Below are 22,416 nucleotides of genomic sequence, written 5' to 3' on the forward strand. Positions count from 1 at the left end.
TTTCATCACCCAAGTATTAAGCCTAGTACCCATTAGTTATTTTTAATGACTGTCTCCCTCCTCCCACTCTCCACCCTCTAATAGGCCCCAGTGTGTGTTGTTCCCCTTTATGTATCCATGTGTTCTCATCATTTAGCTCCCACTTATAAGTGAGAACATGCAGTATTTAGTTTTCTGTTCCTGAGTTAGTTTGCTAAGGATAATGGCCTCCAGCTCCATCCATGTCCCTGCAAAGGACATGATCTCATTCTTTTTTATGGCTGCATAGTATTCCATAGTGTCTATGTACCACATTTTTTTTTTTTTTATCCAGTCTATCATTGATGGGCATTTAGGTTGATTCCATCCTTGTCTTGTGCCAGTTTTCAAGGGGAATGCTTCCAGCTTTTGTCCATTCAGTATAACGTTAGCTGAAAGTTTGTCATAGATGGCTTTTATTATTTTCAGGTGTGTTCCTTTAATACCTTGTTTGTTGAGAGTTTTGATCATGAGTGGATGTTGCATTTTATTGAAAGCCTTTTTGTATCTATTGAGATAAGCATGTGCTTTTGTTTATGTGATGAATCACATTTATTGATTTACATCTGTTGAGCCAGTCTTGCATCCTGAGGATAAAGCCTACTTGATCATGGTAGATAAGCTTTTGATGTGCTGCTGAATTCAGTTTGCCAGGATTTTGTTGAGGATATTTGTATCAATGTTCATCAAGGATACTGGCCCAAAGTTTTTTTGTGGTTGTATCTCTGCCAGGTTTTGGTATCAGGATTATGCTGGCCTCATAGAATGGGTCAGAGAGGAGTCCCTCCACCTTAATTTTTTGGAACATTTTCAGTAGGAATGGTATCAGCTCTTCTTTTTACATTTGGCAGAATTCAGCCATGAATTCATCTGGTCCTGGGCTTTTTTAGGGGGTCATAAGCTATTATTACTGCCTCAATTTCAGAACTCTTTATTGGTCTGTTCAGGGATTCTATTTCTTCCTGTTTCAGTCTTGGGAGGATGTATGTGTTCAGTAATTTATCCATTTATTCTAGATTTTCTAGTTTATGTGCACAGAAGCATTCATAATATTCTCTGGTGGGATCCTTGTGATTGAATTGTTCTGCATCATGACTGTGTTGTGTACTACCATGTCCAGTTAGTTTTTAATTTTTTTGTAGAGATGGGGTTTCTATGTGTTGCCCAGGCTAGTCTTGAACTCTTGGCCTCAAGTGATTCTCCCACTTGTCACCCCAAAGTGCTGGGACTATAGGTGTGAGTCATCACACCTGGCCTTTTCATATCCTTGATAATAGGATAGGTTAGAAGGTCTTTTTTTTTTTTCTTTTCACAGACATGATCTCCTGAAAAACACAACACTTAATGAAGATTCAACAATACTTTTGTCTGCTTATAATGATGGAAGGTCATAGAAGGAAAAGGGAGCTAGATTTGTAGAATTCATTGTGGTATTTGATATATTAATAATAAATTAAAATAACATTTTTAAAAACGCCTAACTTTAAAGTATTTCTTTAAAGTATCACTTTGAAGTGATCTTCCTATTGTTGGTTGCCTCCATTGTGGCAATTGTTGTGGCACCATAAGGTTTCAGAAGGAGCAGAAAAACATTCCTAAAGCATGTTGTAGGCGCCTCCTCTATTCTACAGATGTTTGTTAAGGGATGGCGCTGGCCACCCTATCTCAGACCTTCTACCGTGAATGGTTTTGCAAATATGGTGGGATGGCCCCAGGAAGATTGCTTTGAGAAGTCAGGAATGTCTAGTGAATCAATGGAATATTATTTTGGGTACTAAAGAGGCTAGGTACGTGCAGCACAATGTCTGCACTTAGAATATAACTAATCAATGTTCATTTGCCTTCATCCACCCATTCCTCTAGCTGTCATAGCTCCTTTTACTTTCACACACAAGAAAGGGAGAAATCCACTGTTAAAACCCAAACAACTTTGAGCTTTTTATGCCAAGAAGGGATAGACCAATGTTACTTACATAAATGAGTCCACAAGTGCCTATGAATTTTTTATTGAAAGAATATAATTCTATTTAATCAAAATTTTTAAAATAAATTGGTTTTGTGTAATTTTGGGGGAGGGGTGGGGAGGACAGGGTCTCATTCTGTTGCCCAGGCTGGACTGCAGTGGCACAACCACTGCTCACAGCAGCCTCGACCTCCTAGGCTCAAATGATCCTCCCACCTCAGCCTCCTGAGTAGCTGAGACAATAGGCATGTGCCACCATACCTAGCTAATTTTTAAATTTTTTGTAGAGGTGGGGTCTTGCCATGTTGCCCAGGCTGGTCTAGAATTCCTGGGCTCAAGCAATTATTCGTCTTTGGCATCCTAAAATGTTAGGATTACAGGTGTGAGCCACCACACCTGGCCTGTCATGTGTAATCTTTATTTAGGTAGTTGACCACTTCAGCATTCTAGGTACAATAGCGTTAGTCCTTTTCCCACTGCAATTGATCCACCTTTCATAATAGGACCCTCTGGGACCCAAGTTCATGCATCAATGGCTGGTTTCAGGGAGAGGTTTACTCCAGTGGCTGTTAATACAGACCAAAGGCAAGTAAAAGACAGACTTTGCTCTACACATGCATTAATGTACAAGCAGCATTTATGTATACATTTATTTTTACTTTACAAAAGATAAAATTGATGTGTTTTTTTCATGATCCAAAATTGTATTTTTATACAGATACTATCTTCATTTACTGATAAAGAACTCTTAGCTTATGCAAAAGCTGGAGCAGTAGCTGAAGAGGTCTTGGCAGCAATTAGAACTGTGATTGCATTTGGAGGACAAAAGAAAGAACTTGAAAGGTTTGAGTTTCTTTTTTAAATGGATAGATATGTTAAATTCTGTCTTCTCAAATGCCCTTCAGATTGATAGTGTTAGTTATAAGCATTTTCTCCCATATATATGTTTTCTTAAATAGCTTAATGGATATATTACAGCATAACTAATATTTTAGAGAAGTTGCAATTCTAATTGTACTTTTCTTTTATCTGCTAATTCAAAGAGTTTTCTAGATGGGCAATAACATAAAAATAGTTTCCTAAGGCTGAAATATATTTTATACCTCTGACTTTTTTTCCTCTATCAAGTTAATTAGTGATTCTCTAAGATTGACTGAGTATTTGATGTAAGATCTATGCGGACGTTTTAATCTGTGGTTCATTTTCCTTTCTGCCCCTATTCAGCTGGCATATGCTTTATCTTCCATATGATTTGGAAGATAACAATATAACCAAAAAGCACTTATGTGTACAAAAGTTCAAAATCTTTTATATTATGTGTTGTTTAGTAGTGTGCTTGCAACTGTTCCCTTTTGTTAGATTTCTGAAAGCATAGGTGGTAATTTATTGAAATTTATAATATAAATCAGATTACTGATTTCTAAGCAGAAACAGATTTTATTTAAAATTGAATATAAATTATAATATTCTGATGCTATAACATTTCAATCTTATGAATATATATATATCTTTGAAAGTATGAAAAAGTAAACTGTGTTGGTTAAGGGGGTTTTACATTGTGTGGTACAGCCATAAAGAAAACCAAGGGAATTTTCAGAAATCAGAATAATGGTTAGCTCTGGGGAAGAAAAGAAGTTGTGTGAGGACAGCCGAACACACAGCAGGGGATTCTGTGGTTCTGGCAGTGTTCTGTTTCTTGATCTCAGGTATACTCACATGAGTATTCATTGCATAATTTTTTTAACTGTGCATATGTGTTTGGAGTACTCTTGTTCTATGGTATATTCACACATATAAAGATATGTCCTCTGAGAATAATTTATAATGGTTAAGTGACATAGTTCAAAGGAAAGCAATATCCATGTTCCATTTTGATTTTTGCTAAAGTCTTTGCTTTTGCTTTAAAAGATGTCTGGCTAATAAAATGAGGAGTCCTGCTTAATGACTGAGCAAATATTCAATGAAATAAATCCCCGGCTCTCATGGAGCTTAAATTCTAATGGGGGTGGGTAAGGTTACAGACAACCACAAATAATCGAATAGGTAATACACCAGTTGGGGTAAATATTATTTGGGGAAATAAAATAAGAGAATCATGAGGATACTATTTAGATAAGTTATTCAGAAAAATATTTTCTGATTAGTTGTTATTTGAGCAGAGACATAATGAAGTTTTGAGTTTGGAATTCTTTTCCAGTTTTCCTCAGAGAAAAGGTGGACCAGAAAAATAATATGCCCAACAGCCCAACAGCATTGGAAGACAGACAAAACTTAACAGCTTCTTCCTGGTTTCTCAGCTGGAGGAAAACATCTCCCCATAGAAGTTAGATTCTCAGGCCTGACTGCTATCTGCAGTTGGGGTCTGAATTTATACTACTCTGTGAACTAGGAAACAATCTCTTTCCAAAGCTGAGGATTTCACATTAAAAATGAGTCCTAATCCAGTGATACCAGAGTATCTGGTAGAAGAAATATAAAATTATTGAAAATTAAAGAACTAAACATCTAAATCAAGAAGTTAGAGAAAGAACAATAAAATATTAGAAGGAAATAATAAAAGTAAGAGCAAAAATTAATTTAATAGAAAATAAAGGCAAAAGAGTGGAAGACTGACAAATCCATAAACTAATTCTTTAAAAAGACTTATAAATAACCATTTTATATGTTTAATCAGGAACAAAAAAAGAATGAATAGGGAAAACTTGTAACAGATTTAAAAATCTATTTTTAAATTGCAGCTTTATACCAATAAATTTAAAAACCCTCATGATATAGATAATATGCTAGAAAATTGTAGGTTAAAACCCTCACTTAAGAAGGAGAAAATCTGAGTAAACCCATAATCATGAAAAGAATTGAATTCAAAGTTAAAAATCTCCATTTTCCACTGCTTCTCTCCTACAAGCAGAAATCACAAGTCTGGATAATTTTGTAGGCAAGTCCTACCACAACTTCAAGAAAGAGATAACCCTATCTTACATAAATTGTTGTAGAAAATGGAAAAAAAAGTTGTGAGTTCATTTTATGGGGCTACTGTAACTTTGATACTATACTACCAGGCAGGTATAATATGAGAAAGGAAAACTAAAGGACAGTATCACCTAAAACATAGATGCAGAAATTATAAACAAATAAATAATTAGCTAAATAAATCCATGGAAAAATATCAAATTGAAAACATCCTGAACATGTTGGCTTTATCCTATGAATGGAAAGATGGTTTTAACATTAGGAAATCTGTTAATATAATTAACCATATTAATAGATTAAAAGAAAAAATTTGTTGTGATGTAAGGGGAAAAGCATGAATTATATACGATTCATGACAAAAACTCGTAAAACTAGGAATAAGAAACAACCTTCTTAATATATTAGAGACCCACAGGAAACATTTAGTGGTGAAACATTAAAAACATTTTAACACTTAAAATAATGAATGAAATAAATACATACTATTTTGTCTGTCAATTTAAAAAAACAAATAATGAATGAGGCAAATCTGTTTACTATCATTTCTATGTACTGTTGTACTAGTACTAGATAATAAGACCAACAAAACAAATAAGAGTAAGAATGAAAAAAAGAAAACAAAAAAGAAAAGCAGTAAGGATTGGAAAACAGGAAGAAAACTGTTGTTATTCACAGACGATAAGATTGTCTACACAGAAATTCCAGTAGGTTTTATAAGCTAACAAAATGCAATAAGATCTCTGGGTATGTATCATTATTCAGAATAAATGGCATTCCTGTAAACCAGGAATGAACAATCAGAAAATATATAGTATTTCATCCATTCAGAATGAATCCATCATCGCTGAAATCAAAATAAACCTATCAGTCAGTGCCATCTTACATTTGCTGTGGATCTGGATTGAAGTCCAATTCTTTCAGGCAGGATTTATGTTTGCTTCTGCTATTCACCAAGGGCACTGCTAACCTGAGACCACCTTACATTAAATTCTGTGTCTAATTGTTTTTGGACAACACTGGTAGTGTGAATTCATGCTCAGACCTGCATGAGTCCTACTTTGTGGTCCAGATTCTCAGGGAGGTTATTTTTTCCTTCCTTCACCTGGTTGGTGCCAAGATTGAGACATGAAAGTTCTGCTGTGTGTTGCTTAATATACTGAGGTATAGCCCTTTGAGTCCTAGCCGCATATGGAATGTCCTATTAAACTCATTTCTTAATGCTTTATAAAATGACAGAATACCAGTACTTGTTACAATTAAAGACATCTTAAATTTGAGGAACTGACAATATTTTTAAGGACATTATTAGCAACAAAAACTATAATGATGGATGGATAAAACCTGAGAAGGAGGAAATGGACATTGTGGGAGTGAAGCCCAACATTTATAACTTAGATAAATCTGATAATTTTAGTTCACTGAAAGTTTAAAGGAATTCAGATTTAATGGAGTGCTTTAATTAGTTAGATATGAAAATATTTTTCTAGAGAAAATGATCAGATTTTAATTATAAGAATAAACAAATGGACTTACAAAGCTATATCCAGAGATTCCTATATTTGCTCTAAGTAGTATTTTACATATGGAATAATTTCTTCAGAAAATATAAGTTACTGGAATGTATCTTTGAAAGGACAGTCTCCTTCAGAGAACTGAAATTAATTTTGCTTGGAGATCAAGAGTTGACGTAAGACTACAAACTGGTGGCCTAATGTCCTTCCCAAGTTGGCCATTTCTTAAAAGTTTATTTATTTGACAAATTTATTCAGCACCTACAACATGCCAGGCACTGTGCTAGGTTCTAGGTTTTCCTTTTCTTTTCTTTTTTATTTTAGAAAGGTCTAAACAAAGCTAGGGCTGTAGGTTTTCAGCTGTGAATCAGAAACAGAGGATGTTGTGTGATCTTCAGTCAAAATAGTAAGATGGATAAAAATGGAAGGAATGGAGAAAGGGAGGAAGAAATATAAGGAATTGTCAAAGAAAAAAATAAAAATATTGATTTAAAAATGTGATCTGAAAGAATCAAAGAGTGTAAGGATGATGAATGGTCAAGTTAACTTTAAATACAGTGGTTGGGGCAGGCCTCTTTGAGGAGGTTTCATCTCAGCTGAGACCTGAGGGATGAGAAAAAGCAAGCCGTGGTGGGGACAGAGATGGGATGGGTTTGAAGAAGAGTCTTCCAAATTTCCTGGGGTGGCCAAGACTTTAGTATGTTCTAGGAAATGTAAGGCTTGCATGACTGAAGCTCAGTTGAGTGAGGGGAGATTGGGGTGGGCAGGGGCCAGAATGTGGGGATGGTAGGCCATGATGAAGAGTTAGGATTGTATTCTAAGGGCACAGGGGAGTGGTTGATGGTGTTAAAAAGTGGAATGACTATCCACATTATGTTTTCAGATTGTTTCTTTGTCTGTAATGGGTCTCATGAATGGATGTGAGAAGTCAAAGGGTGGAAGCAGGGAGACCAGTGGGGAGGCTGGCAGAGTGGTCCAGGCCAGAGCACCTCTCTGATCTGGAGCTGAGGCAGGAGAGGGGTGACAGGTACCTAGATTTGGGATATAATTTGGAAGTAGAATTGATGACTATTCTTAGACCAGACATAATCAGTTTTCTTTCCAGTTCTTCTCCTTCCCTTCTCTGCTTCTGCATAAAGTAATCGAGGTCTTAATCTGGCTTTCTCTTCAAATTAGCAGTGCAGGAGGGAAGCTGGCTCTCTTTGAATGGAAATTTAACCAGAAGTTAAAATAAATTCCATTCAATCGTAAGGAGTAGTTTTGTTCCTTTTCACTTAAAAATGTTTTTCTCTCTTTTATGTGCCTTGAAAATATATTTATCTATTAATATTTATTTCCGTTTGCTTAACCAAAATTGTTCCTTACTCTTAGTTACTTGTATTATTGATAAATATTTTCATAATATTTAAGAAGAGTCATGTTTCCTACATACCAATGGTTTTGTTATATAACTTTAGTCTCTTTTAGTCATTCCTACTTTCATGACCATTTCTATACTAAAGCTTTTGATGAATGGATGATTTTAATATCTGGTTTTTTGTATGGCATTTTTATCGAAAAACAACAAAGAGCTTATGGAAAAGGAGTATTGTTTATGTCTCATTTCCCTTTACCCCATTCTTTCCTTTATTTCTCCTTTCTGATGTCTAAATGATTTTCTTCCTTGTGCTTCTGTGCAAATGTTTCCTCTGGCTGCATAGGACAACATCAGACTGGTTTCTACGTTAGTCTCGGTAAGCGAGAACTGAAATAAAGGAGATAACAGAGTATAGTACATATGTATTAAACTACCTTAAATATATTCTTACATAAGTTATGCCCAGTGGTAGCTTTCACCTTAGATCAACTCATAAAGTGAGAGATATGTATGTGTCTGCGTGTTGTGTGTGTGTGCGTGTGTGTATATAAACCATTGAAACTTTATTTCTCAAAAATTATTTTTCTGTTCAGATGATAACTGGCAAGTTGAGGATTTACATTTTAGGGGGGTAGAAACTATGATGTGTTGATATGTTGTCACTATGAAGTTCTGTTTAAATTTCATCTTTAGCGAACACGGTAGTGATGTAAATTTCACTTGGCATGCTTTTGTAACTCTGTAATGTACCTAGTTAAAGTAGTCATGAAAGCAAGAAACAATGCATGTTCATATCTGGACAGTGCTTGAGCTCTGCTGTACATACTAATGGAACAAGTTCTCCAAAGGAAATTAATATAATAGTATATAATATTTATATTGTTGTGAATTTATGGATCAAAGACCTTAAAGTATGACTTTTATATGGAAGAAAGTTCATGAATTTCAACAATTATTAGCTCTTCCTCTATCCAAGGCAATGCTCTAGGTTCTGCAGGGAGATGCGATTAAGAAAATACAGACAGATTTAAGACAATCTGTCCTGTTTCTCTAATCCTTTTACCTTGGTTCTATATTTGCAAAATTCCTTATTTTCCTTTAACTCTGGGCTCCATTAGCTTATCTCCACAGCTATCCTCTTAAACAGAGTAGTCTTCTCTGTTCCTTTCAAATGAAGGTCGAGTTATAGACATCATCTCCTTTAGCTTTACCGTCAAAAATTGACCACTCTCTGAGGGTTTAAAAAATATTTGAATTATCAGTTGGGAATAACTTTAAGTCATTAGAACTGCAGAAATAGAATCTGTCAGTGACTCCAACATTGTTTTTCGATTTTTTTTCATTTGCTCATTTTTGCCCCTTTTGTATAATTTCCTATATTTGCTCTAAGAAGTATTAATGGGTGCTCACCAGGTTTGGTTAATGTAGGGTAGGCCTTTGTGCTATGAATGGGTTCAGGGCTATACATATGCTAATAATTTAATTTTTCTCAGCCCTTGAATTAGCCAGAAGCCCTGGATGGCCCAAGCCACCAGGTCGGAGCCTGTTAGTTCAGCAGCAGGCAGCTATGGCATGACAAGTGTTGGGAGCATTAACAGAGGGAAGGACACATAGTCAATATGTAGGAAGGAGAAGGAAGAGAGGGAATTCTGATGAATAATGATGTGCTTTTATAAACCTGTAAGCCAAATAATTTTTGTAGGTCAGTGATTTTTTAAATAAATATCTATGGAAATAAGATAAATTGTACAGCTTATTTAAATGTAAAAAGTATTACATGGAAATTCAGAACTCTCAAAATGCTCTCACACATGTAACCTCTCAGTTGGTCATTCCGACAGTCCTAGAGGAAGGCAGGACAGAGAGCAAACTGTCTCCAAACTTCCTTAATGTTCAGAGATTTAAACGACTATCCCCCCCTTTTTTTTTAGCACTTTCTAACATTATCTCTCCATTTTATTACTTAATTAAAGAGGCATGCAGATTTTGAAGGAAAGGCACAGGTTTTTTCCATGGCTTTTACTTTGTCTTGTGTACAAAACAATGTAAGTTCTAGAAGTTTGCTAAATATTGCTTCACTTATTTTGCTATTGCTAAAGCCAGAGAAGGAAATTTTAGAAGACTCCCCCACAAATAAGTTAATCTCTATAAATTTCAGTTTCTTCTTCTGCAAAAAGGGAGTAAAACAGTACTACTATATAGGGTCAATGTATGAGCAGCAGGACAAAATGCATGTATCTCACAGGACTGAGCACATCCTAGCCACTCTGTAACTATCATGCTATATTGACATGTTTTCATACAATGTATGAGTATATGTGATCATTTTTGTTCTTTTTCCCAGGTACAACAAAAATTTAGAAGAAGCTAAAAGAATTGGGATAAAGAAAGCTATTACAGCCAATATTTCTATAGGTGCTGCTTTCCTGCTGATCTATGCATCTTATGCTCTGGCCTTCTGGTATGGGACCACCTTGGTCCTCTCAGGGGAATATTCTATAGGACAAGTACTCACAGTAAGTGGTTTATATTGAGAAATGAACCATTATTATAAAATGCCAATGAAATCCAATAATGTTGGCTTGACTTTAGAAGAATATATTTTGAACAACTATTGAATACTACAGACACATGCACTACTAGGTTAAAAAGTGGAAGGCCAGGCGTGGTGGCTCACACCTGTAATCCCAGCACTTTGGGAGGCCGAAGTGGGCGGATCACGAGGTCAGGAGATTGAGACCATCCTGGCTAACATGGTGAAACCCCATCTCTACTAAAAATACAAAAAATTAGCCGGGTGTGGTGGCGGGCACCTGTGGTCCCAGCTACTCAGGAGGCTGAGGCAAGAGAATGGCGTTAACCCGGGAGGCGGAGCTTGCAGTGAGCCCAGATTGCGCTACTGCACTGCAGCCTGGGTGACAGAGCGAGACTCTGTTTCAAAAAAAAAAAAAGGTGGGGGGGGGGAATTAGATGCATCTGACAACCAGTTTTTTGTTTGTTTATTTGTTTGTTTTTGCAGATATCTTGCACAATTTATCCTGTAGCCTAAATAATATTAACATTAGCAATCTCAATAGCATGAACTTTTATTTGTTGAGATTATTTGTGCCAAACTTGATGCTAAACACTTCACTTTTATTTTCTGACTTACTATTCACAAAAATGGCAGAATACACGTTTTGACTTCTTTTCAAATTGTTGCGAATGGCAGCTAATCCACCTCACAAATTATGGAAGTATAAATTGTTCCTCTTCCTAAAAGATTGTTTGGAAGTTTTCTGCATTATAGGCCTTTGTGCAAGCACAGAAGTCTTGCCATTTAATTTTATCCTCTTTTATTTTAAAGACAATGAAATAATTTGCAAACCAAACTCAATTCTTATCTGGATCTAATAAAATACACTGTTAGAAGAATCACTTAGTTCTTTTTTCATAGGTCAAGCAGAAATAGATTGAGGCAATGAGAGATGATATTTTGGAAAATCCCTTAAAACAATTCCCTTTTTCAGGAGCCAGATTTGTAATATGGATTCAATAATCACTTCTTTTGTTTTTTCAAATTTGCCTTATCCAACATTACCCAGTGAGGAATGACTTTTCCCATGAAGTTTTTTTTTTTTAGGATAGTGATGCTGTGGGTGATCCTTAGTTGTCGTAACAGATGTTTTCTGTTTAACTGTGATTGAGATAAGCAGTTTAAATCCAGTGTTCACTGGGCATGAATATACCTCACAAACTGGAGGCATCGAAAATAGGGAGTGTGGGGTTTGATATCGGACCAACTTGATTCAAATGGCAGCTGTGTCACTTATTAGCTGTATGATTTAGGGCAGCCAGCTGAACTTTTCAAGCCTCTGCTACCTCTTCTGCCAAATGACATGACAGGAATGAGCCCTAACTTTCAGTGTGTTTTGAGGACTAATTGAGATAATGAATATAGAATCACTTAGCAAAGTTCCTTCTGTGTAAATTATTAAGCATTATAATTCCATGTGATTTAGAAAAAATGAATAATGACATTAATTCTCATCAACCCCAAAGAGAAACACAGTTAAGTCTTTACCAATAAGAAACTGATTTGCACGAAACAAAAAAACAAAAGGCCTAACGAGAACACGGCCTTGTGGCAACAAAAGACAACCTGATAAAGGATCGATGCCTTAGGTGTGTGTGCTTTATAATTAACAAAAATTGTTCATATACACTGTTTTATCATGATACAACATCTCTATGATTGCTGGGTAGGGGGAACAGATAGAATCTTGCCTGTTTTTGCCAATGAAGAAATTGAAGCCAAAGATTCTAAGAGAACGGCCTAACAACATATAACTTGTTATTACTAATTTAGGATTCAGAACTTGGTCTTCTGACTCCTCTGCTAGTGTTTATTTCCACTTTACCTTACTGATGATCTAAATAAAAAAAATTAGACATTGAAGAAATATAAAAATATCCTATTATAATATTCTAGCCCTATAAAATTTAAATCATTGTTTTATTGAGCAAGTAAGATTAATTCTGCATTCTAAATTGAAAAGTATTTAAATTTCTAAAATATTTTTAATATGGGCAACATAGTGAGATCTCATCTCTGTAATTTTTTTTTTCATTAGCCATATGTGGTGGCACTTGTCTGTAGTCCCAGCTACTTCGGAGACTGAGGTGGGAGGGTTGTCTGAGCCCAAGAGGTTGAAGTTGCAGTGAGCCAAGATTGCACCACTGCAGTCCAGACTGGGCAACAAAGCAAGACCTTGTCTTAAAATTTTTTAAAAAAATTTTATGCTATTTTTAATTGACAAATCATAATTGCATTACACTTATGGAGTACAATGTGATGTTTATGTATATACACACATACACACAAAATGTGGAGTGATCAGATCAAGCTAATTCACATATCCATCACCTCACTTGACACTTTTTGAGGTGACATATTTGAAATTTACTCTTGACTGGGTGTGGTGGCCCATGCCTGTGATCCCAGCACTTTTGGAGGCTGAAGCAGGAGGATTGCTTGAGGCCAGGAGACCAGCCTGGGACACGTAGCGAGACCCTGTCTCTAGAAAAAATAAAAAAAATTAGGTGTGATGGTGCATGCTTGTAGTCCTAGCTACTTGGGAGACTGAGGCAGGAAGATTGCTTGAGCCCAGGAGGTAGAGGTTATGACGAGCTAAGATTGTACCACTGCACTCCATCCTGGGTGACAGAATGAGACCCTGTCTCTTAAAAAAGAAAAAAAATGAAAAAAGGAATTAAATGTACTGTTAGTTACAAACTTTTAAAATATTTTTAACACCTAGTATTTATATGTTGCCTTGCCATTTTAAATTTTAATTATCTATGTTAGAAAAAGATAGAAGAAGTGTGAAAAAAAATTGCTATCACTAAGTAGCCTGATGGTTTTTCTTCACATTCCTCAGGTATTCTTTTCTGTATTAATTGGGGCTTTTAGTGTTGGACAGGCATCTCCAAGCATTGAAGCATTTGCAAATGCAAGAGGAGCAGCTTATGAAATCTTCAAGATAATTGATAATGTAAGTCTGAGTTGGCCATTTATCCATCTATCTAAAAGATTGTCCAGTTAAGAGTCAATTTCTTTGTCACTTTATCCAGCTCTTCACAAAATATCACTAAAAGTAGTTATTGTAACCTAGTAATCTCTTAAAATTTGATTCTGTTTAGAAGCCAAGTATTGACAGCTATTCGAACAGTGGGCACAAACCAGATAATATTAAGGGAAATTTGGAATTCAGAAATGTTCACTTCAGTTACCCATCTCGAAAAGAAGTTAAGGTACAGTGATAAATGATTCATCAACAATTAATCTATTGAATGAAGGGTTTCTGATGTTTTCTTGTAGAGATTATAAAAAAGTGCATGTATATTTAAACCTAGTATTGAATGGTTAGTTCCTATACCCTGTGTCTGTGTATTGCCTTGAAGTTTTTTTCTCACTTGTCCTGGTAGATCTTGAAGGGCCTCAACCTGAAGGTGCAGAGTGGGCAGACGGTGGCCCTGGTTGGAAACAGTGGTTGTGGGAAGAGCACAACGGTCCAGCTGATGCAGAGGCTCTATGACCCCACAGAGGGGATGGTGAGATGACCCATGCTGAGTTAGACCCTGCAGCAATCAGCAGTCACATTGCACATCTTTCTGATGTTGCCCTTTCAATTACAAATGTATGAAAGTCACACTTACATTTTATTCCAGGTCAGTGTTGATGGACAGGATATTAGGACCATAAACGTAAGGTTTCTCCGGGAGATCATCGGTGTGGTGAGTCAGGAACCTGTATTGTTTGCCACCACGATAGCTGAAAACATTCGCTATGGCCGTGAAAATGTCACCATGGATGAGATTGAGAAAGCTGTCAAGGAAGCCAATGCCTATGACTTTATCATGAAACTGCCTCATGTAAGTTGTCCTTGCCCTTTGCCTTTCTAGAGGTGCAAAAATAAAATGCAGGCCTACTACGTAGGAAGTTAGGAAACTACTGTAAATCGGAGGAAGAGAAATCCTAAGAAGGGAAAATAAGATTACTTCAGATTTGAAAGCTCTAGCAGTATCAACTGGTCGTAGACACATTTTTAAAAACTGAGGTTGGTTATTGTGCTAAATAAGATTTAAAGAACTGGACCTGTATTACTTGTGAGACTTGGGCTGTGTATGGGATTCCTTACCGATTTAAAACATGAGCTGAGATAGCTTGTCCTTATGCTAAATCATTCTGGGTTTTCTGTGGTAGAAATTTGACACCCTGGTTGGAGAGAGAGGGGCCCAGCTGAGTGGTGGGCAGAAGCAGAGGATCGCCATTGCACGTGCCCTGGTTCGCAACCCCAAGATCCTCCTGCTGGACGAGGCCACGTCAGCCTTGGACACAGAAAGTGAAGCAGTGGTTCAGGTGGCTCTGGATAAGGTCAGTGAGGCTTAGTTCAAACCAACCTGATTTATAAGCATAAGAACATTCTACTATTAATTCTTGTTAATATTGGTCTTAGAAAAGGAAATTTCTGATAGCTTCTAGGTGATTCCTTCAGCTATTAAAATAAAACCAAAAAATCTTTTTCTATTTGTTTGTTTTATTGTTCAATTGTATTCATTTCTCTGATCTTATTTTAAGTGATGATGAATACATTTTCATTTAAAGACACTTGCTCATCTTTTAAATTAAAAAATAGAAATATAGACACAAGTGAAAATTCATCTTCATTGTGATCTTCAAAACTTGATTATGTGGATAACCCTATTATTTAGGTTTTGAGAGTTTGTAATATTGCCAAGAAGAGAAAAATACAACCTGAAGGTCCATATATAATTTTCAAGGTGTTGAATGCCACTTGAAATAAGAAACCTCTTATTTCCAGGAGAGGGGCAGATAGCCTGTGATGCTGAAAACCTACCTAAGCCATGACAGGTTATTGACTGTCAGCAGAGTTTGACTGTCCTGCAATTCTGGAGCCCATATGACTCATTCACCAAACAGCATTTGAGTGTTTGCCCTGTGCCAGGCACTGTGCGTTTGATCTCCAGCACGTGATAGTAATGGGGATAATTCTGTGAGGACTGAGAATGTGGAGATGGAGACCTTATAACCAAAGGTGTTCCAAGTTGAGGTGTCACAGTAGTAGAATTCAAAGATGAACTCATATTTGTTTCAACTCTCCCTGTCTCTAATAAAACAACACTTGAATGTTCCTTAAACATCCTGTCAATGTGCTTCATAAATTTTTGAGAGAGAAAAAAAGCAGCTTACTAAACATTCTGTGAACCGAAATAGAGGCAGATGGGATTGTGGTTACTATTTTTCCCCTCATTTTGCTTAATCTGTGATTTCACCTCTGTGTTTTTCTTTTTCTTCATTTCCTTCCTTCCTTCCTTCTTTCCTTCCTTCCTTCCTTCTCTCCCTCCCTCAATCCCTCCCTCTCTTCCTCTCCCTTCCCTTCCCTTCCCTTCCCCTCCCCTCCCCTCCCCTCCCCTTCCCTTCCCCTCCCCTCCCCTTCCCTTCCCCTCCCCTCCCCTCCTTTCCCCTCCCCTCCCCTCCCTTCCCCTCCCCTCCCTCCCTCCCTCACCTCCCCTCCCTTTTCTTTTCTTTTCTTTTCTTTTCTTTTCTTTTCTTTTCTTTTCTTTTCTTTTCCTTTTCTTTTCTTTTCTCTTTTCTCTTCTCTTCTCTTCTCTTCTCTTCTCTTCTCTTCTCTTCTCTTCTCTTCTCTTCTTCTCTTCCTCTCCTCTCCTCTTCTGTCTTTTCTTTTCTTTTCCTGTTTCTTCTCTCACTCTGTCACCAGACTGAAGTGCAGTGGTGCCATCACAGCCACTGCAACCTCTGCTGCCCAGGCTCAAGTGATCCGTCCACCTCAGCCTCACGAGTAGCTGGGAACATAGGTGTGTGCCACCATGCCAAGCTTTCTTTCTTTTTTTTTTTTGAGATGGAGTCTCGCTCTGTCACCCAGGCTGGAGTGCAGTGGGACAATCTTGGCTCACTGCAACCTCTGCCTCCTGCCTCAGCCTCCTGAGTAGCTGGGATTACAGGCATGCACCACCACACCCGGCTAATTTTTGTATTTTTAGTAAAGACAGGGTTTCGTCATGTGGCCCACGCTGGTCTTGAACTCCTGACATGAGGTGATCCACCTTCCTCGGCCCCCCAAAGGGCTGGGATTACACGCGTGAGCTACCATGCCTAGCCCCCAGCTATTTTTTTATATATTTTGTAGAGATGAGGTCTCACTATCTCGCCCCGACTGGTCTAGGACTCCTGGGCTCAAGCAATCCTCATGCCTCAGCCTCCCAAAGTGCTGGAATTACAGGTGTGAGGCACTGCTTATTGGTTTGCTTATCTGTGTTTCCTTATTAATCTATAGTGAAACTATGTATTAAATTATAAATAAAAACAATTTTAAAAGGTTATATTTTAAAATACTTTAGGGTGTAAAATTTGAGGGGAAATTCCCCATACCCCCTTTTTCTTAAAAAGATACAAAGAATAGATCTATTTTCTTCTGTATTTTCTAGTTTCTAAACCTAATTTTTCTCTTGTGTATTTTTTTTTTTTTTTTGAAGTTTTCCACTTCTACTTATCCTAGTGATCCTGAAAATGTTGTGTGTTGGTTTTGAGAATTGTATTGCTAGTTACTGGAGAGAAATATAGAGTAACAAAAATTATGAGCATTGGGAAAGTTACAAAGGTTAGAGAAGTCTCAGACAAGGCCTGGATATCTGGCTCTGTTCCTTTGTGAAAATAAAAAAGACTTACATGACTCTTTGACTTTTCCATAATTCTTCTACCTAGGAATAAGTATCACTTATTAAGCACTAACTATGGATAAGGCACAGTGTTGAGTACTTTATGTGCATTATTTTATTTAGTTATCACAACTACTCTAAGAAGTAAATACTATTATTATCCCCATTTTACATATGAATTAATTGAGTCTCACACAGGCTCCTTGGATAAAATATTTTATTGGATGAAATGAATTCATAAATTTATTTCAGGTCAGTGTGACACTGAGGTCTGGACTTTGCTGCCTCACATTTATTGTCTGTCTTGTTCATCCAGGGGGTCATGCAGGATAGGATATTATGATTCCTAGGGCTGATTCCTAGCTGGTGTGTAACAGTACAGCACAATGGCCTATGTTTGTTTTGATTGGCCAACGCCTGGACTGTAGGAATTTGTTGGTTTGTACAAGCCCCTGATTATTATTTATTTTTTTTTGAGATGGAGTCTCGCTCTGTCACCCAGGCTGGAGTGCAGTGGTGTGATCTTGGCTCACTGCAAGCTCCACCTCCCAAGTAGCTGGGACTACAGGCGCCCGCCACCATGCCCAGCTAATTTTTTTGTATTTTTAGTAGAGACGGGGTTTCACCGTGTTAGCCAGGATGGTCTCGATCTCCTGACCTCATGATCCGCCTGCCTCAGCCTCCCAAAGCGCTGGGACTATAGGCGTGAGCCACCACGCCTGGCCCAAGCCGCTGATTATTATTGCAAATTTAGGTTTAATAAAATATTTGGGGGCTTACATAATATTAATATGTGACTGTTATATTTGTGTTTGTATTTATTACAAGGAAACATCATTTTTAACTATTATCAATTGTCTATACATTTATTAAAGTCAGAGGCTATCTTATATAGATTTGATGGTTTTACAATGCCCACAGCATTGGTTCAGTAAATATATGTTGAATGGTTAAGTTTCTTCATGTAATTGTCAATGTATTCAAAAACCAAATTTCTCTCTTTTTAGGCCAGAAAAGGTCGGACCACCATTGTGATAGCTCATCGTTTGTCTACAGTTCGTAATGCTGACGTCATCGCTGGTTTCGATGATGGAGTCATTGTGGAGAAAGGAAATCATGATGAACTCATGAAAGAGAAAGGCATTTACTTCAAACTTGTTACAATGCAGGTATAGTTTAACTTTAGAATTTTCCTAAATCATCTCAGTGATAAACTGATTTTGCATTTAATGCTAAAAATAAATATTATTTGATTTGATTATCTTAAAAAGTAGGAAACAACACCTGGGGGATTCAGGATGAGACCAGTGTTTAAGATTTTTTTTCTCTCTTGAAAGAGGGGAAAATAAAGAAGGATAAACAGATAAAAAAATTAAAAGGTTTCAAGGTGAGTTATCCGTTATAGTAGTCAGTAGCCACATGTGCCTGTAGAGCATTTAAACAGTAGTGAATCTGAATTGGAATGTTTTAAGTAGAGTGTGCACATCTTGTTCTGAAGACTTAGTACAAAAAATGCAAAATATCTCAATTTTTATATTGATTACATGTTGAAATGATATCATGGGATATCAATAATATATTGGATATATTAGGTGAAATAAAATATATAATTAAAATTAATTTCACTTCTTTCTTTTTACATTTGTTAACATGGCTTCTAGAAAATTTAAAATAACATGGCTCACAGTATGGCTTGCACTATATTTCTGTTGACAGCACTGATCCAGAGTAAACTTGATTGAGTCAAAATGCCCACAAAAAATGGCGTGAGAAGATAAGATACATGGAATGAATGCCAGGTTATTTCAGTATATGCAGTGGGAATTCTTCTTTGGTGGTTTTCGTTTTCAAATATCACACACACACACAGACACACACACACACACAAAACAACACAGCAGATTAGCTTTATCTTTTTCTGCAGTTAATAAACAAATTACTATTTTCCTTGATAGCTGACATTCAGTGATTAGCTTTCATTGGTTAACACAGCCTAATGAGCTTTTGCATATTTATTTATTTTAGACAGCAGGAAATGAAGTTGAATTAGAAAATGCAGCTGATGAATCCAAAAGTGAAATTGATGCCTTGGAAATGTCTTCAAATGATTCAGGATCCAGTCTAATAAGAAAAAGATCAACTCGTAGGAGTGTCCGTGGATCACAAGCCCAAGACAGAAAGCTTAGTACCAAAGAGGCTCTGGTATGAAGGGAGATGCAGAGTTTGTTTTCATCTCACCAACTCTGGTTCCCTAGTTTGGTGGGCTAGGGCTACAGTAGGAGTGGGAACAAGAAAGGTTATCCAGAATCTTCCTGTCCTATCCCCCAGAATGTCAACATTTTAGAATCAGGTTAGAATTTAAGAGTGTTAATTTACACAGCAGAATTTTTAGAATTAAAATTTATAGTGTAAAGAGACTATAGCGGGTCTTCAAATATCAAAATTTCTATTCTGTTTACTCCTGCTTATAAATACTCTTGTCAGGTTCTGAGTACCAAATAAAAGTTAAGTATTTGTGGAAACATCATTTATTTTTTAAAAAATAAAGGAGTATTGTAGCAAAATTTTTCAGCATTTTTTTGAAGCTAAATAATAATCACTATGACATTTTTTAAAGCAAAATTGTCATCACTTATTCATTGATAAGGAATAAGGATAGGATATATTCCTTTACAAATTTTGTGCATATGCAAGAATTGTACATTATAAAAGTTTTTAACTAGCCTGTTGTAATAATTTGTGTTTTCTAGGATGAAAGTATACCTCCAGTTTCCTTTTGGAGGATTATGAAGCTAAATTTAACTGAATGGCCTTATTTTGTTGTTGGTGTATTTTGTGCCATTATAAATGGAGGTCTGCAACCAGCATTTGCAGTAATATTTTCAAAGATTATAGGGGTAAGTGTGATGCCCATTTGTGTGATTTACTTGTGAATGAATGAATAAACTGCTTGTGTTTGAACTGGGATACAAAAGCAACAAAATCCATGTATCTCCATATGAAACTAATTGGCTTGAAGACGCAAGAATAGAAGTCTGGTTTGTGATAGGAAAGCTAACTTTGTAAACCTTCCTTTGTCATCACAGTTGGTTTCTAACCTGGGCAACTAAAGACCAGCTTCCTGAAGTAGTCAATGAAAGTGATGAGATGACTTTCTCATACCTGCCAACATTTGGCTCTGAACAAACCTTGTGAACTCTCATTTCACCAATGTGCAAAGAGAGTTCCTCAAATGTTTGTCAGGCTGGCTTGAGAATGCACTGTTCTCTAACATACATACTTTCCAGGACATGAGTAAGCCTAGCATGCTACTTTTGTAAGAAGTAATTTTCATCCCACTTGCTAAGATTAAAACAAATAGGAACAGCTTCCTAAAGATCGAGGTTGACATATGTTAGTTACACCTCATCTTAATGGTGGCATTTTCAACAATAAAGTTACAATCTGAAAGGAATAGTCTCTGGTTAGTGACATATGTCAAAACATCAAGCTGAGGACACCCTTGCCGTAACTGCTGAAGACATTGTGGAGAAAGAGATTGATCACCACAAGAAGTATAAGCTAAACACTGACTTTTGATTCTACAAAATATATATGACTATTCAGGTCTACTCATGCCTGGTTAGCTTATTTCAGTTTAATATATTCATTCATGAATTCATGTTTAATGACATTCATGCTTAATATTAAATATATTTATTCAAGAATTATTATTTTTTGAGTCTTGCTCACTCTCACCCAGGCTAGAGTGCAGTGGTGAGAACTCGGCTCACTGCAGCCTCTGCCTCCTGGGTTCAAGCGATTCTCCTGCCTCAGCCTCCTGTGTAGCTGGGATTATAGGGCTGCACCACCATGCCTGGCTAATTTTTGTATTTTTAGTAGAGATAGGGCTTCACCATGTTGGCCAGGCTGGTCTCAAACTCCTAACCTCAAGTGATCCACCTGCCTCGGCCTCCCAAAGTGCTGGATTACTGGCATGAGCTGCCATGCCTGGCCTCTAGAATTATTTTTTGCATCTGCTCTGTGCCAGATATTTTTCTAGTTGTTGAAAAAAATTCTGAGAATGTGATCAAATGTCTGATTTTGTAGAGTATATGGTCCAGGGCAGGAGTCAGCAAACTTTTTCTATTAACAGTAAGGTGGTAAATATTTTAGGCTTTGCATGCCACATGATTGCTGTTGCAGATACTCAACTCTGACCTAGTAGTACACAAGGGCAATGTGGAAATGAATGAAGATGACTGTGTTGCATTAAAACTTTATATAAACATTTGGCCAGTGGCCCATAGTTTGCTGATCCTTACACTAACATGTGTCTTGCAGGTTTTGGGGGTTGGCGGGGGTAGACTGTGGTGTCATCAGAGAAAAAAAAAAGGAAATGGTTAAGTTAGGAATGGGTTTGGTTGTAACAAAACCCCAACTTATGATTTTATACTTTTCTCATTCTTCGTATAACAATAAGTCTGGAGGTAAGTGACCCAGGTTGGGATATTACCTCTTAGATATTGAGTAGGCAACCAGATATCTGCCTCATTGAAGATAGTGGGCTCTGCATCGGATTGCTTGGATTTATATCCTTGAGTCATCCCTTGCTGGCTGTGTTAACTTGAGCAAATTAATTACCTTCGCTGTACTTCAGTTTCTATCTGTGTAAAACCCTGATGATAATAAATCATACTTCTGGAGATGGTTGCCAGGATTAGAGGAATAGTATATATGAATTTGCTTAGAATAATGCCTGGCATAGAGTAAGAATTTGGTAATTGTTATGATTTTTGTTGGACTGACTAGTCAAAAAAATTATTTAATCTCTTCAAAAATCCTTTTTGTTGTTTGTTTTTTTTATGAAGGATAAAGTTGTCTGTCCTGGACTAGGAATGTGACTATCTTACATGACTGATTTTGGCCCACTGTGAAGGGAGATACGTGTTTTCTTTCCCGAGGAATGGTTATTCTCTGTGTTCCTTGAGTCCAAAACATCCTATTAGCCCTTATAACTATCTCTGGAAAGAATTTCATGTATGGTGCTAGGTCAGGTAGCTGTAGTTTCCAACTGGCTCTCTTAAATGGCCATCCTACCAAGAAGGCAGGCTCAAGGAAATTCCTTTCTTTTTGAAAGGCCTGGGCTGAGTGAATGACCACCACTCTGTGGTTCACCAAAAAACCACATCAGGTTTTCCCCAGACACCTTGGGACAGTTTGAAATGTCCAAAGAGTAAAGCAATGACCTGCCATAAATGTAGTTCCCCACCAAGGGAAGAGGAGAGTATTTGTTCTGATTTCAACTTTACACAGTTGAGGTGGCACTCATAACTCCAAGAGGGAATCTGAACAGAAAAAATATTGGATCAATTTAT

The 22,416-nt window shown here is 36.9% G+C and overlaps 1 protein-coding gene across 3 annotated transcripts in view; it reads left to right on the top strand.

Moving 5' to 3' along the window:
- ABCB1 (ATP binding cassette subfamily B member 1) overlaps positions 1-22,416 on the top strand; it is a 220,939-nt gene that overhangs the window by 156,841 nt on the left and 41,682 nt on the right. For all 3 annotated transcript variants that reach the window (XM_055272791.2, XM_055272792.2, XM_055272794.2), the window contains 10 exons: positions 2,700-2,824; positions 10,164-10,335; positions 13,240-13,353; positions 13,502-13,612; positions 13,787-13,912; positions 14,030-14,233; positions 14,565-14,735; positions 18,067-18,228; positions 19,085-19,261; positions 19,810-19,956. In XM_055272791.2, the coding sequence (XP_055128766.1) occupies positions 2,700-2,824; positions 10,164-10,335; positions 13,240-13,353; positions 13,502-13,612; positions 13,787-13,912; positions 14,030-14,233; positions 14,565-14,735; positions 18,067-18,228; positions 19,085-19,261; positions 19,810-19,956 (1,509 nt within the window). The remainder of the gene's footprint in view (positions 1-2,699; positions 2,825-10,163; positions 10,336-13,239; positions 13,354-13,501; positions 13,613-13,786; positions 13,913-14,029; positions 14,234-14,564; positions 14,736-18,066; positions 18,229-19,084; positions 19,262-19,809; positions 19,957-22,416) is intronic.

This window comes from Symphalangus syndactylus, chromosome 3 (assembly GCF_028878055.3).
Source record: "Symphalangus syndactylus isolate Jambi chromosome 3, NHGRI_mSymSyn1-v2.1_pri, whole genome shotgun sequence".
NCBI lineage: Eukaryota > Metazoa > Chordata > Mammalia > Primates > Hylobatidae > Symphalangus > Symphalangus syndactylus.